The 15,419-nt window shown below is 47.1% G+C and overlaps 1 protein-coding gene across 1 annotated transcript; it reads left to right on the top strand.

The window, feature by feature from the left end:
• Positions 1-8,452: 8,452 nt before the first annotated feature.
• On the top strand, positions 8,453-14,892 carry IRX1 (iroquois homeobox 1). Its single transcript, XM_081204133.1, has 4 exons — positions 8,453-9,287; positions 12,138-13,143; positions 14,048-14,120; positions 14,460-14,892. The coding sequence occupies exons 1-4, from the start codon at positions 9,003-9,005 to the stop codon at positions 14,488-14,490; spliced, it is 1,395 nt and encodes a 464-aa protein (XP_081060259.1). The 5' UTR covers positions 8,453-9,002; the 3' UTR covers positions 14,491-14,892.
• The last annotated feature ends 527 nt before the right edge of the window (positions 14,893-15,419 follow it).

The raw sequence follows: 15,419 nt of genomic DNA, 5'->3' as shown, positions 1-15,419 counted from the left end.
GGTTCAGATGTCGTGAGCATGCACAAAACCTACCTATATATGCACGACTAATTAACAATTTCCTTTAAAGTATGTCCAATGTTGGAGTAGCCATCGGAATTTAGAAATGATGGAAATTCAATATTCATACTTGTTCAAGTCCCCCCCTTGTTGCTACTTTGCAGGCCCACTCAGCGTTTAATAGCCAGTCGTTTTAAGTTTTTGGCTTCTGCTTATGTCATATTCAGTATATGGCCTTTTTTATCATGCATGCTGCCTGGATATTTTACATTGCAGGAAGTAGATAAATATGTTCTAAATTAATAAGACTGCAAAATACTATTGGAAGAGGGTTTCATCGGCTTGCATCAAGTGGCAGAGTTTGAGGTTCCATGAAAATGTTAGCGGCATTATTGCAAATGCCATAAAACAGAAAGTCAGACTGGATGGGCTTGAGGGTTTTCTCTAGCTCCTCATCCTGTTTCCACTAGTGGTCAGCAAAATGCTTTTTGGACCCATCAACTGAAGGCCATGGCTCCATCGGCTGCTTCTCAGCAGCTGGTATTCAAAAGTGCTGTCTCTGAAGCTGGCTGTTCCTTTTAGCTGCCATGCTGAAGAGCTACTGAAGGATCTCTGCCCCAAGATATGACACATGTTCTTTACTTATAGTTGTACGCCATGGCATTCAATAAGTATAAAGAGTAAATGTCAACATTTGATATTTGTATATTACTTCGTCATGCTTTTAGTAGCATCTTCGACTGTGTTTAATGTGAAATAAAATATTTGGTTACACAGGCACACACATACTTTTGCAAACGAGTTTGGAAAGGCAAAGAGTGATCCACAAAGTTTTAAAAATAAATATATACAATGTATACTTGAAATATTGGCCTTCTATATCCCTTCACCATCCCTCCTAATCAGCCACCCATGGGTGGAGGGAAGAGTGGGATACAAATCTATTATTAAATTGCTTCACTGTGCTCTTTTTGGTGCCAGCTAGAGACATTTTTGTTTAGAAAGTCCCCCACACACACCTGTAGAATGCGGATGTGTGCTTTAGCCTGTTTCTGGTTTACTGCTGATTTTATCTTTCAGATGTTTAAATAGCTGCTGTTATGGTTTTCACTGACAATTTCGTTGTCTGCATGAGATTGTAAACCGCTTGGAGTTTTCTTTTTTACAGTCAAGTGGTGTTTCAATTGTATGAAATGAATAAATACTGAAATATAAACCGTGAGCTCTTTGTGGAGCAGCAAGTGAACTTTCAGCAAAGGCACCAAAACATTTCTTTTTATACATAGAGAAAGGAAAAAGAACTATATACACCCACAGAGAGAGAAAGAGAGAGAACCATCGGTGTACACCTAGGGAGCAGTTGCCCCTTTGGTCACTATAAGAAAAACTGTTTAAAGAATTGGTACCGGAGTTTGGTTCTCCTCCGCTTTCCTCCCTGGCTTGTTGCTGTTTTTAAGCTTGTAAGACGGTCTTGCTTTAATCGATTGTAAGCCACCCTTTTCGGCTAAAGAGTAGGGGGTCAAATAAATAAATAAGGCAGACGCAAACAAAATTCGCAAACGCCCGCCCCGAGGAGCTTACAATCTCATTCCAGAACAAAGGCGAGAGAGGAAACAAGGAGGAAAAGCTGGCGAGGCGAAAGAAAGAAAGGAAGAAAGAAAGAGAGAGAAAGAAAGAAAGAAAAAAGAGAGAGAGCTTCCCCTTCTTGGCGTGCTCACGGAAGCTCGTCTCCCCCGTCTGCTTCTCCACGTGGTTCCTTTTTCCTGCTCCGTCTCCGCCGCTGTTCTCGGTTTCTCTCCGCCGCCTCCTCGCCTCCTGCCTGCTCTTCCGAAGGCGACGGTTACGCGAAGTCTCGGCAGCGGCCCGCGCGCAGGTTGCGCGACGGCGCACACAGCTTTCCTTGTCTTAGGGCTAGGCGGAGCTGCGGCTGCAGCAGCGACACCTGTGCCGCAGGAATCTACGCCGCCTTGCTCCGGGACGCCCGCGCAAGTAAACGCAGCCTAATTAAAATAATACTAATAATTACGCACACAGAGACACAGGCATAATGCAGCCCCGCAGGAACAAGGCGGCAGAACAAATAAAGACAACTGCAGCTGGCACAGCAAATGGGGGGGGGGGTCTCCTTCCCCTCCTCCCTCTCCTCCACCTCTCCAAAGACACACAACCCAGGTCGGTTGGGGTGGGAGAGAGACGGGAGCGGCGAGAGCATCTCCAAAGTCGCCTCGGAAAAAGAGCCGGGATCGTCTGCTGGGAGACAAAATGGAAATCATTTGGTTAATTAAGGCTGGATCTATAAACATCGCTGGCTGGAGAGGACGGATAGATGGATCTAGATAGATGAAAATAGATAGATCTGGAGTTCTGGTGCGTCTTTAACGCTGTGAAAATAATTATTATTTACTTTGGCGCATGCGGCGAAATACAGCCGCTTAGAGTACCGATTCACGTTGGGACAAAAAGGCAATTTATAATAATAGTAATCCAGAAACTTATGTTTCAACTCTAGTCCTTTCCAATTCCCAGCCTGTGGATTAATATTTATTTCTTCGCCACCCATGCAAAGTTAGATACCCTTTTCTAAAGTATGTTTATTTAAATGTGAGAGGAAGAGAAAATGCGTTGTTTTGAACTCTCCTGCTAAAATCAAGGGAGGGTGGGAAAGTGCCTAACGAGCTGGATCGTGACCTCAAATTTGAATACATTTTAGCCAAGGAGATAGATGGATAGATAAAACTATATATAAAAAACTCTCCGTGAAATATTAAAGTGGGTCGAAGAGACAGGGTGTTTTGTGCGTGTGTATACACACATTTATTTTCTCTCTGCCTCTCTCAGATTTCCTGGTTGTGAACAACAGCCTATCCAGGCTTGGCAAGAAAGGATCGGGGTGGGCAGAGGAGGGGGGAATTAAAATCCTGTTACTGTTATAAAAATATTTCCCAACGTAGAAACTCCGCAGGCGCCCATCTCCCCGCGCTGTGTCCCTCTGTTGGAAGAAAGTTCTACCAACACCGCCGCCCCCCCCCCCAAGCTTGGTTGGAGCTCCTTGAGGCGGGCGTCGTATGGAGCGCAAGAATCGGACCCCTTGAAGTTTTGCAGGAAAGGCCTTGTTTGGCTTGAAAGACACCCGCGCGGGGAATTAAAAACGGGTGTGGGTGATAGCGGCGGAGATGTCTGCCTGGGATTGTTTGACACACGCCTTGTGTTGTCTGCAAGGGTGAGTGTGCGGGGGGTGGGGCGGTCAGCCCCTTTCTTGGGGTTGGGTGGGGGTAGGGAAGAGAAAGAGAAAGTGTTAAGTAATAATGCGCGTTTAACAAGCCTCATAAATCCGAGCGTGATGAGAAGCGCCCTCCGCTCAGCTCGGGCGCGGACGCAAAAGGAAGCCACCGTCCCCCTCCCTCTGCCTCCTCCATCTCCAGCAATGGGGGGGGGGGGACGGAGGGCGAGGAGCCATTTAAAAAAATGGAAGATAAACCCGGCCCGATCCACCGCCCCAGTGAAGTTGGAGCGCTCGGGTTCTTCCAGCAGATTCGGGCACGATCCTGTTCAGTAGACCCACACTTTGAAAGCCCAGCTGAGACCGGTCGGAGAGGCGAGGTATCTTATTTCTTCCTTGGGCACTCAGCTGGCAAGAGAGGAAGGTTAAGCGCTTTTTTTTTTTTTTTGCAGAGTAAGGCCACAGCCTTCTCTCCACACTTACCTGCGGGCAAGTGATAGTAAATTGCCTGTTGTTCTGCGTAGACACACGCGCGGGATGGAGACCTAAGAATGCTTTTGGTGGTTCAGTCATTATGCATCCCTTCTTGTTATCATGATGATGATGATGATGATGATGATGAGAACAACAACGGCATCCTTAAGGGACATTTAAATCTAACCACAAATCCCACACAAGAACTCTGATCCAAAGAGATGCCACTCCTAATGACGTTTCCTTAGAAGCACCCCACACCCCCTATTGAATAGACTCGGTTTCTAATAAAACTGGAAAACCAGCCATTCTCTCTGCTGTTCCCTGTAGTGCCCAGATTTGGGGCATGATCCAGAGTGAATTGAGGCCAGGTTTATACCTCTTCGACTGAACTTTGGAAGGATTTTTGTTGAAGGAGATGATCCTCAACGTTCATTAGATCAGGCTTCCGCTGATAAAACTTAAAACCTTATTTTCGGGGATGGGGAAAGAGAGAATTAGTTTATAATAATAATAAAAAGTTGTAGGTGTACTAAGGTGAGTGTAAAAACGTAAAAAGTATATGTGTATACACCTAACCTCCCATACCATATAAAAATTATTGGAATTCTAAGGACACTTTGGAAATGTGTGTGTTCCTTTCTTTAACAAATAAATTAGACTTAACTGGACTCAGAGACTTTCTGGAGGGGTGGGGCGAATTTCGCAAAATCGTCACCTCCATGGGATAATAATAATAATAATAATAATAATAATAATAATAATAATAATAATAATAATAATAATAAAAAATCAGGAGGAAAATATATCTAGAAAAAAATACCGCGCGCAGGGTCCCCAGGCCCAAAAGCGAAAACTCAATACCAGAGGCGCTTCTGGCTCCCATTGGTTTCAGCAGTGCGGAGAAGGCGCATGGGCTTAACTCTGCTACTGAAACCAATACTGACTTCCATTAGGCTGGATGGTGCTTTAGGTTTCCGCGAGCCAGACTTAGTTCCAGCCTAGAAGTGCTCAGCCCACAAATCACCCGCGTGTTGCCTGGCGTGAAAATAGGGCGGGGGGGGGGCGGATTGGGAATGGCAAGGCAGGCGCGCTTCCTTTTCCTCTCCCATCCCAGTCCCTGCTGGGGATGGTGTCCCTTTCGCCATCGCTGCCACACACACCCTCATCGCCACCCGCCTCTGCAAGCTTCCACACACCCCTCCCTTTCCCAGCGGTTTATCACTGCCACCTCCAGCCTTGCACGCCGGCAGCAGGTTATCACAACTGCCAGCTCAATCTTGGCTGGCGTCTTCCGCCGTCCTCGGCAAGCAGGGCTCCCTGCGGTGGAGCAGCCGCTCTGCAAAACATCTGGAGAAGATCAGAATCGCCGCGTGGATTTTATTTTATTTTTTAATTTAGCAAAATGGGTGTCGTAAAACAATCCTCTGCGCACATCAGTCCCGCCAGACACCTTCTAGTCATTCCTAGGACTCCCCCTGCTTAGGTAAAATTCGACCAAGCAGCGACCCCTAGGCCTGGATTTACATGGTTTATCGAACCCTTGCCGGAAAGACATTTCTTAATTCGTTTTGCTTTAGTTATTTGTTGGTGGCAAGCAGGCTGAACCCGGGGGGTTGAAACAAATAATTGGACAGGTCCCTTAAGTCCACAGCAGAACCATCCTCTCTTTCGTTGCGTCATGGCTGCCTCTCTATTCTCAGAATTCGAGATTTCTTCATTTGAGGGAGATGCCCGGGCAGTGGTTTTGAGAGGAGCTCCCGTGAAAAGCTGAAAAAAAAATCCCCATTCATTTCGATGGGGGACACAGACAGAAGCGGGCGCTCGCCAAGAGAGCGAACCCCGCTGGACTTAGCACCGACCCTCCTTTCCGAATCCGCGCGCCCAGGATCCGGCTGCTCCGCGCGCCCCTTGGCCTGGATCGAGCCCCCTACTCGCTGGCCGCCGCCTCCTCACCTCTCTCATCCGTTACCCGGAGAGAATTTTCCGGGTGAGAGAAATATAGTCCCCTCCTTCCCTCTCTCGAACCTTGAAACTTCCTTTTATTTTCTCGCTCCCCGCCCCCCACCAATCTAGGTGTGCCGCCCCCGCTACAGTCCCCATTTATACTAGCACATCACGGGAGCGTGGTCAAGTTGTCCTCGGGGGATCGGGCCATCTTTGCAGTAGGGGAGTGTGTCTGTGTGCGCGCGGAGTTTGGAGGGGGGGTTAAGAATCGATTTGTATGTCCAAACTGGATTCACTCCGCATCAAGAGCTAAAAATCTTCGGTTGGCAAATCCAGGGCACCTTAATGTCACGCTTACAACGGTTCCGGATGCTTCATGGAACTTTTTAAAAGCTCCATTGAATTTAATGGGAGTTCAGCATACGCGTCCATCTCTCCACCGGAGTGTTTCATCTGCAATGGGAATTTGCTGGTTCTTAATAATAATAATAATAATAATAATAATAATAATAATAATAATAATAATAATAATAATAATAATAATACCAACGATCCAGCCACGTTTAATTCGCATTTATTTCCTTGAGAGGAAGTGGAGCAAATCCGCTGAAATGAGCGAGACCGGGAAGAGTTTCGCGGTGGCTGCCTCCAGACTTTTTTTTCTTTCTCCCGATGGATTCTGACAGTTGAGAGATCAGGGTCCCTGGATGAAGGAGGGGGGCGGGGGGAGGTTCCAGCAAATTCGTAAGGGGGGAAAGGTCGTGAGAATGGAGGACAGCAGGACTAAGAAAATGCGCTGCGTTTGGTTTTGTTCTTAGAAGCCCCCGCGTCATGGCAAACAGTCTATCCTGCTTCCTGACAAATATACCCGTATGATCCACGTGTTTCGCTACACCCGTTTGTTGCATTCACACTTTGCATTGTTAGGTGTACAATGTAAACTGGCTGGGGGGCGGGGTTAGGTAACGTCTGAACAGGACCTGAGAGGCCAAGGATTGATCACAAAAGAATGGCTGGTGTTTGGAATACATATAGGATGGCAAAAGAGGATGGTGAGGAAGAAAACGCAGCATCTGAAATATTAATTAAATTACCCAAGAAGACAAAACTATTGTCAATATCCCAGTATATTGTTAACACTTTTTGTTTGTTTGGGGAGGGTAATGAAACCAGTTTCATCACCAGAAGTAAATCTGACAGTGCAGAGAAGGCTGCTCTGTGTTGTCATTTTATATTTTGAATTTGTATCGGCGTGCTTTTATGGATGTAAGCCGCCTTGGGAGCCCCTCAGAGGTCTGAAAGGCGGAGCATAGAGTCACAAATATATCATGGGTGCAGCGTTCGTTGAGCTTCACGGCATTTAAAATCTAAGAGAAGTGAGTGAGCGTGCTTTCTTGCTACTTCTCGAGGGCTGGAAAACCGACGCACAAAAGAATTGCAAGTCTGGCGAATTGAACGGGAATTACGTCCGAGCAAACGTGGGCCGTAGTTCTTCCTCTGCTACTTGATGGGCTGGGGTGGTTATTGTGCTTTTTGAACAACTAGACGTTGGTTAAACGACCTGCAGGCGAAGGGTGGGCGGCGCCTCGCGGGGTCTCCTTTCACCCTAACCCGGGAGGCGCAAGGAAGCCTCTCCAAGCGCGGCGTGCGCGGCCAGCCATGCCGGTTAGGCTCCAACCGTCGGAGAAAGAGCGCCAAGAAGACCAGAAGGAACTGTCCCGGAAGGCACGCCTGGCGACCGCCAGAGAAAGGGGAATCAGGGGAGCCTTCAAACCGGAGCTGAGCCGTAGCAAGTTCTCGCCGTGGCCGGACAAGCGGCAGCAGCGCGCCCTGAGACGAAGCAAATGGCCTGACCTGCTCATCCGAAATCAACATCTCAGGGTGTGTTTCAAAACTCAGTTGTATTTTCAGAGATATTGCTTTATAACCCCCCAGAGGATCGTCTAAATATGGGCGCACTTGCCTGCGCTCCTTTACAAAGAGTCACAGCAAAATCCAGGGCATGAATTGCCTTATAATCACCCCCACTTAAAACTAAAACTAAAACAAAAAAGGAAGAGTGGGGGCTACTAACAGAATCTTCCACTCCCCCCCACACACACACTTGGGAAGATCAAAAGGACTTTTAAAAGTTTTATTTGATGAGAACTCGGAAGGGAGACCTTAATTGTCTTAGGAGGGTGTGCATATATTGTGAATATTTCTTAATATGCGTCTATTTGTGAAGCCTAAGCTGACACAAAGAGATGGTGGAGCGAGATCTGGAGTGGTTCCGAGCGTGTGTGGTGATTGTGCAGGTTGCTGTAATTAAAGAACACACTAATATATACACACACACACGCACGCACACACATGCACATGGGGGAAATTACTGGGAAGTTGTAAGCAGACTAGGTCCATCCTCTACAAAACAAAGGATAAAGGAAAGGAAAGGGGGAAAGTCCCATTCGCTGGCTGGGCCACTCACTCTCCAAATAGTCCCCGAGCTGAGCAGGATCCCGTGCTAATGGTGGGAAAAGACCAATCTCGTTGATTTTCCTTTCTTTTTTTATGAAGGGGGCACACCGAGGCTGCAAAACAGCAAAACCCCAATGTTGGACAGCTGTAAAATCGTGTAGACAGGTTGTCATACAGCAGCGGGGTTTTTCCCCCCTGAAAGTAGCCCATTGCTAAACATTAAATACACACACACACACAAAACACAGTAGACGTACACACACACACACATATCAAGGCAAAGTGGCCCGGGCAGGATTGCTTAACCACGTGCTCCACCGAAGGGGGGTTAGGACGGGACGGGGGTGGGCGGGGCTTGGCGCTCAAGTGGGTGCCAATCAAAGCATCAACTTCAAATTGTATCTGAAAGATCAGCCGAGGACCTTAGGGCAGGCGCATCAGTCGGAGCTCAATTGTTGATCAGATCACATCTAAGGGATTTAGGAGCACAGGCGAGCCGAGAGTTGAGGGAAGACGCCCCACCGAGTCCATCCACACGCGCTGCCGCTGTCTCCTCCTCCTCCTCCTCCTTCCTCCTCCTCCTCCTCTTCCACATGCAGATGACAAGATCCGTCTGAGAGAGCCAGCGAGAAGGCGAGAAAAGAAAGCAGAGCCCGGAAAGAAAAAATACCCAGACGGGGGCTCCTCTCTCCGCCCGGCAGCTGGAGAAGGAGAGAAGGCAGGCAGGCAGGGGAGCGCAGTCGACAGCTAGCTAGCGAGCCAGCCAGCCATCCCGGGCTCTCCCGCGCCGTCCCAGACCCGGCTTGCCCGCCCGCCGAGCGCCGCTGCCCCGTCCGCTTCGACTTCTGGCTCCGTGTCGCCCCGTCGGCGGTGCGTCTCGCTCCTCCTCGCCTGCACGCCCGGGATGTCCTTCCCGCAGCTGGGCTACCCGCAGTACCTCAGCGCCAGCCAGGCCGTGTACGGCGGCAGCGACCGGCCCGGGGTGCTGGCGGCCGCCGCCGCTGCCGCCGCTGCTGCCGCCGCCGCTTCGGGCCGTCCAGGGGGCGCGGAGCTCAGCAGCGGCTCCACCGCCGCCGTCACCTCGGTGCTGGGCATGTACGCCGCGGCCGCCGCGGCCGGGCCTTACAGCGCGCCCAACTACAGCGCCTTCCTGCCCTACACCGCAGACCTCAGCCTCTTCTCGCAGATGGTGAGTTCGCATCCGACGGGGCGGGCCGCGGGAGGGAAAGGGCGCCCAGGGGAAAACGCTTCCCCCAAGGCCCTCGGCTGCTGGGCGCAGGATTGGGAGGGCCGGAGGGGCTGCCTCGTGGCCCGCTGGAGCGCGACGCGCCGGGAGCTTTTCTTCCGAAGGTCCCAGGGCGAAGGGCTGCGCAGGCTTTTCTCGTCTCCTTAGGGGCCGCAGCGAGCTCACCCCCCCCCCGTCCATTATTATTTGCTTCCAACCCCATCCAGAGACAAAACAAGCTCCACCGGTGACTCTGACCGCCGGTTATTTCTCTCTCGCGCTCCTTCTACAGTTGCAGTCGCGGGCTGGAGGCGCCTTCGCCTCCCCGACCCGCCGCCGGAGCCGCTTGCCGCGGGAAGTTTCCAAGGTTTTAATTAATTTGCAGCAATTAAAGCGCGGTTAAGAGAGGAGGCGCGGAACAGCGGCGAGGCTCCCCCTCCCCCCCAAAAAAAATATCTCCAAACAAAACAGGAACGCGTTTGCCCTCCCTTAGTCCCAGATTTCTTTTCTTAGCGGGTTCGCCGTATGATTTTTCTTTCGATCCCACGAACTTGAGCGGAAAAGTGGAGTTGTTCCTTTGAGCTCCCTGCTCCCCCCTTCACCTCCTCCGCAATATTTATCCATGATTGCAAATCCCTCCGGATTCTCCGCGTTTTCAGAACGGCATATTGATAAACTATGGAAATGATTTTGGGGATATTGTTTTAAATTCAACAAGCAGGGTATTAGTATTGCTGTCGTTTCGGTTTTTGTGGTGAAAATATTTTAAGGGCATTTTACGCAGACTTGGTTAACTTATTTGTTTCGTTTTACATATTTTACATATTTCTGTTCGGAATGTAAATGCTAACAGAGAAACGGTAACGATTTTCCAAGAAGTAATTTCAGAAGAATTCCCAGAAGGGATTTTGCTATCATAGCAGCAACAATAACAAACAAATACCTTATCAAAATTAAGGCAAGGCAAGAAACTCGTCCTATTATGGTTTTGTTTTTTAAACCATGCTTGTGTTTTACATAGGGGTGTTTTTCTTTGTGGTTTGTGCAGATTGTGGTAAGATTATTCAGAATAAGTAAATGTATTTGGTAAGGAAATGCCCTACTTCTCTACAAAATAAATAGGCTGGGGTTAGTTGTAGTTTTTTGTTTATTTATCCGTTGTTTTTTAAAAAATGGAATTAATTTTTTGCCAATTGAAATTATAAAAATAAAACATATGCTAAGGTATATGGAATGATTGAAATAATATAGGAAAATGAGAGGCTGAAAATGAGCTCTCTCCATTCTCACTTATTCTATGCCAGTAAATGAAGAGTGGAAGCAGTAATGATTTTCAAGTAGCTACTTCAAAAGAATTCCCAACAGGGGAATACAAAATTTATCATTTCAGCCACAAGAACAAAAATCGCTCAACGAGATAAAGGGAGTGTAACAAGCATGCCCGGATAGAGTTATTATTAAATATTACATTTTGCCCTTTCCAGATGGTGTATATACATTGTTTTTTCTCTTACATTTTCTCTTGTGAGCTTGCTCCAAATAAATCCAGTTCTTTGCAAAAGTGTATCAGGATTTTTCACTCAAATGGCTTTTTGTATGCACACATTTAAAGCAAGCAAACAAAACCTTGCAGGTCACCAGAAAAAATAAATAAATCTATCTTTAAAATGGGACAGATTAAATGACTGGCCACAGATAAGATGAAAAGCAGAAAATTCTTTTGACTGAGAGGAGGAAAAAAATGCTACTCATAGGTTGCTTTGCAACCTTTGCTCCCATCAGCAGTTCCTAGAAAGCAGGCTCAGTTCTAAAAAGGTGCCTAGACTTTGCGGAAGTTTGAGGAATGGAGTCATAAAAGTGTGTGTGTGTGTGTGTGTGTGTGTGCAATTTGCAGTAATAATGAGGCCTAATGAGGTTGTTAGAAAGATAAAATGTTATTTACCAAAACACCTGATGGGCTAATTTGACTTCACTGTGTTTTACTGCTGATGATAAAAAGTATATTGATTGAAAATAAATCACCTCTGCTAAAGGCTTGCAAAAAGGAGGGGAAAAGGTGTTTTGTCCTCCGAGGATGAAAGGATTATTGAGGAAGGTAGGGATACACATATCCCAAATAGAAAGGTCTCTCTCTCTCTCTCTCTCTCTCTCTCTCTCTCTCTCTCTCTCTCTCTCTCTCTCATGCTACCAAGAGCACCATGAGACTCTCAACTATATGGACAAAAGCCAACTAAAGTTTAGCATTTGAAAGTCCCACTGTTTCCAACGGGAGAGAAGGAAGTGTGTGGTGCCTCTTCCCTCCTGAAATAAGTGAGCTTTAATGTGCTTAACTCTGGCTTGGCTTGCGCCTTGTCGCTGCCTGTACAGTGTTAAGAGGGGATTCAGAGCACAATCCCTCTCTCGTTCCCATCATTTCTCTTTTGTGAAGCCCCTCTTTAAAGTGCTGCTGGGGCTGGGCAGGAATCTGCCCTGCTGTCTGTTGCACCAGACATGCCCCAGAAGCCTGTGATGCACTGATATTATCTTTCTCGATGTGGGTCAGTGCTCCTTTAAGGGTGCCTGCTTATTTTTAACAGCACAATAAATATTGGCTCTTGGATGCAGGCTTGGAAAATGAGGCTGGATCAGGGAGTGAGGGCACTTTTTGATTATTCTTTTAGCTTGGTGCAAGGAGACCTCTCTCCCTCCCTACCCACCCTCTGGAAAACCATTTGGGAAAGCTCCCCGATTTAAAACAGAAAGGCAGGGCTTGTGCAATGGGAGGACCTGACCTCACTCTCTGTTTCTTTTTCGGCTTCTCTGAATGTGTTGCAGGGCTCCCAGTATGAACTGAAGGACAACCCTGGGGTCCATCCTGCGACTTTTGCTGCTCATACCACCCCTGGTTATTATCCATACGGACAGTTCCAGTATGGGGACCCAGGGAGACCCAAGAACGCAACCCGAGAGAGCACCAGCACCTTAAAGGCCTGGCTGAATGAGCACCGCAAGAATCCCTACCCCACCAAAGGCGAGAAGATCATGCTGGCCATCATCACCAAGATGACCCTCACGCAGGTCTCCACCTGGTTTGCCAACGCCAGGAGGAGGCTCAAGAAGGAGAACAAGGTCACTTGGGGATCGCGGAGCAAGGACCAAGACGACGGGAACCTCTTTGGGAGTGACAACGAGGGGGACCCTGAGAAGAATGAAGATGATGAAGAGATTGACCTGGAGAGTATTGACATAGACAAGATTGACGAGAACGACGGGGAACAGAGCAATGAGGAGGAGGAAGAGAAGGTAGAGCTTCTACGACAAAGCAGCGAGGAAGAGCATTTGGAGAAGGAGAAGGCCTTGACGCTGTCAGGCCCTGAAGGACTTAAACCCAAAGAGGCCCTGTCCCTGGTGAAGGAGGCCTCGGACAATCCCACCCGAATCCTGAGCCCCAGTAGGCAAAATACTCTACAAGGCCCACTTCACAACAAGCCCAAGATCTGGTCTTTGGCAGAGACGGCTACCAGCCCAGATGGGGCCCTCAGCAAGCCAACTCCTCCTTCACCCCCCGCCCAGGTTAACCACACCTCTTCCCAGCTCCAGCACCCAGCTTTCCTCCCCAGCCATGGACTGTACACCTGCCAGATTGGCAAATTTCACAACTGGACAAATGGGGCGTTTCTCACCCAGAGTTCCTTGTTAAACGTGAGGTCCTTTTTGGGAGTTAATCACCACCACGCTGCCCACCACAACCACCACCTTCAGGTTCAGCAGCAGCCCCCCTCGGTGTTAACAGCTCTTAGCACTGAAAAGTCTTCAGAGAGGGCGAGCCCTAAACACATAGGTAATGTGAACAATGGAGGGAGAAGGATACTTGGCGGGTGGGCTGTTTGTTGTGTACTTGAAGGTAAGTCCCACAGAGTTGGGACTTAACTCGGTTAGCCTGATCCAGTTAGGGAGGGGGGGTCCCAAAAAGCCTTTTGTAGGCCTTGACTGGAGCTATAGCTTATTGATGGTCAGGTAGCTTTGGAAACCCTCCTGCTCTTTCTAAGGGTGGTGATGGAGACACAGTCCCTAGTGTATAAAAGACTCTTCCAAGAAGACTCTTGATACCTTGAGCTACTCGTAGTTTTGCAACAGCTTTCCTGATTCCTTATTTATTTTGACTTCTTTAAAGAGGATGGCAGGGCAGACACATCAGTCCAGACGATGCATATTGACCCAGGAGTAAGATTCTGTGAGTTCAGTGGGACTTCCTCTACTTCCCCCTTGGGGAGAAACAAAACAATCATGAAATTCCTTAGGATCCCAACCTGTCCTCCCCCCTCATTTTATTCAACTTTTATCAATTGTTGGTGATACAAAGTAAAACAAAGAAGAAGTAATGACTTAACATTTATGTTACACTTTTGGATGGTTCAAAGTTCATTTTCTTAACAATCCGTACAACAACCCTGTAAGGTCTGGGCTATAGTGCTGATGGAGAGCAGGGGAAGCTGACTGTTTTGCCTAAGGCCACCTTGAGTTCATGGCAGAGGCCAGATTGGAACAGGGGTCTTTCTGGTTCACAGCTCAGTCACTCAGCCACGGCATTACACCATGAGGTGAGGGGAGAGAAGGAAGGAACATGACATGAAACTTGCAGATATGGCGGGGTAATTTTATTGCATGTTTGTCTCTCTCTGTATAAGCAAACTTTGCTAAGACATTTCCTCCCCTCCCCCTTTCTTCTTTTCTTTCCTCATCAGAAAGAGAAAACGTACCAAGAATCGACTCTCCACCTCAGCAGTTAAAATCTCCCTTTCAGCCTGTCCGGGACAAGTGAGTTCTTGTTCACTGAAATTTACTTAAAGGAAAGAAAGTGCTTGGATAACACAGACTAATCCAAGCACACCCTCATTATCATAAATCAAAGCAACAATCAAGCAATTTTGTAAAGCTTTTCAAAGTGGCATAAACTTACAGACCATATACTTTAGCTTGAAAGTTTGGGGTGTGCTTTTTAAAAAGAAACTGAATCCCCCCCCACCCGCCGCCCCCAATGTCACCATTGCATTTCTATTGTGTAAAAATATATATTCCTAGTCTGTTCCCTAATGCAGATGGGCGAGCGTAGCTGAGCTTTCACTGATAGATGGTTCTGTCTTTTCTTTCCAACAGCTCTTTGACTCAGCAAGAGGGAACATCGTGAATTTTAACAGCTCTCCCTTCTGCTTGATTAAATGGCGTGTTCTTCGCCCCCCCCTTTTTTTGGTGGAAAAGAAAATTTCACAGACTGGTCTAAAGGACAAAACAAAAAAAGTGGAAATTATCTAAATGACTCCCACCAATCTCATTTTTGCAATAAGGTGGTATCAATCCATTTCAAAAATATATATATCCCAACTCCTCAACCTGGACTTTCCCCTTTTCCTTTATTCCATTTTCAGAGCGTGTAATTCTAACCACGATTGGATTATTGGTTTTGGTAAAGATTTCTCATGTGTTTGTGTTATTTTTTTTCTGTATATAAAGTGATTTCGAATTGTAAATAATGCCACAGCAAAAACTTGTCTAAATCGTATATTTTTGTCTAATAAACAAAATGAAATTATGACCTCTCCCTGGACAAATGAGTCTTGGTGTTGCTCAAAATGCTTCTTGACAAGGCTTTCAATGTTCGTAGGACTGCAAGTATTAATTGATTTAGGTTGGTAGGTTAATCAACTAAACCTTTGGCTGATTAATCCTGGGAGAAGTGGCTCGGCCTGATTTGAAATCATTGGGCCTATGAGTGAATTCTTGCTTCTTTTTGAGAGCACTTTGATTCTAGTGTGTTGCTGTGATAGAAAGGAATGAGAAAGAATAATCTAGAGAGATTTCCTTCCAACACAGAATGATAGCTTTTAATGTATCAAAATGCTAAGTTATTTCAAAAATATATTTGTTCTGAAAATTCAGGAACATGCAGATATCTCTGAATCATTGAATCAATTGTTTAAAAAGGCAGATGATAAAGGGGCTAAAAATTCTTTAAATGCTTATGAAAATTTCCAGTGAATTGCACCTTATTTATTTGCACATTTATTCATTTTTTGCCTTGATCCTGGGAGGAAAATATCCTGTCTCATATGCCAATCT

This window comes from Podarcis bocagei (genome assembly GCF_964188305.1).
Source record: "Podarcis bocagei genome assembly, chromosome: 8".
Taxonomy (NCBI): Eukaryota; Metazoa; Chordata; class Lepidosauria; order Squamata; family Lacertidae; genus Podarcis; species Podarcis bocagei.
The sequence above is the reverse complement of the archived record's forward strand: the minus strand, read 5'-3'. Positions and strand labels throughout refer to the sequence as shown.

What these genes read in the sequence shown, in the direction of transcription:
- IRX1 (XM_081204133.1), top strand. Translation starts at nt 9,003, where the DNA reads ATGTCCTTCCCGCAGCTGGGCTACCCGCAGTACCTCAGCGCCAGCCAG. An exon ending in TCAGCCTCTTCTCGCAGATG is followed by an intron (nt 9,288 to 12,137) that starts GTGAGTTCGCAT and finishes AATGTGTTGCAG; the next exon opens with GGCTCCCAGTATGAACTGAA. An exon ending in TTTCAGCCTGTCCGGGACAA is followed by an intron (nt 14,121 to 14,459) that starts GTGAGTTCTTGT and finishes TCTTTCCAACAG; the next exon opens with CTCTTTGACTCAGCAAGAGG.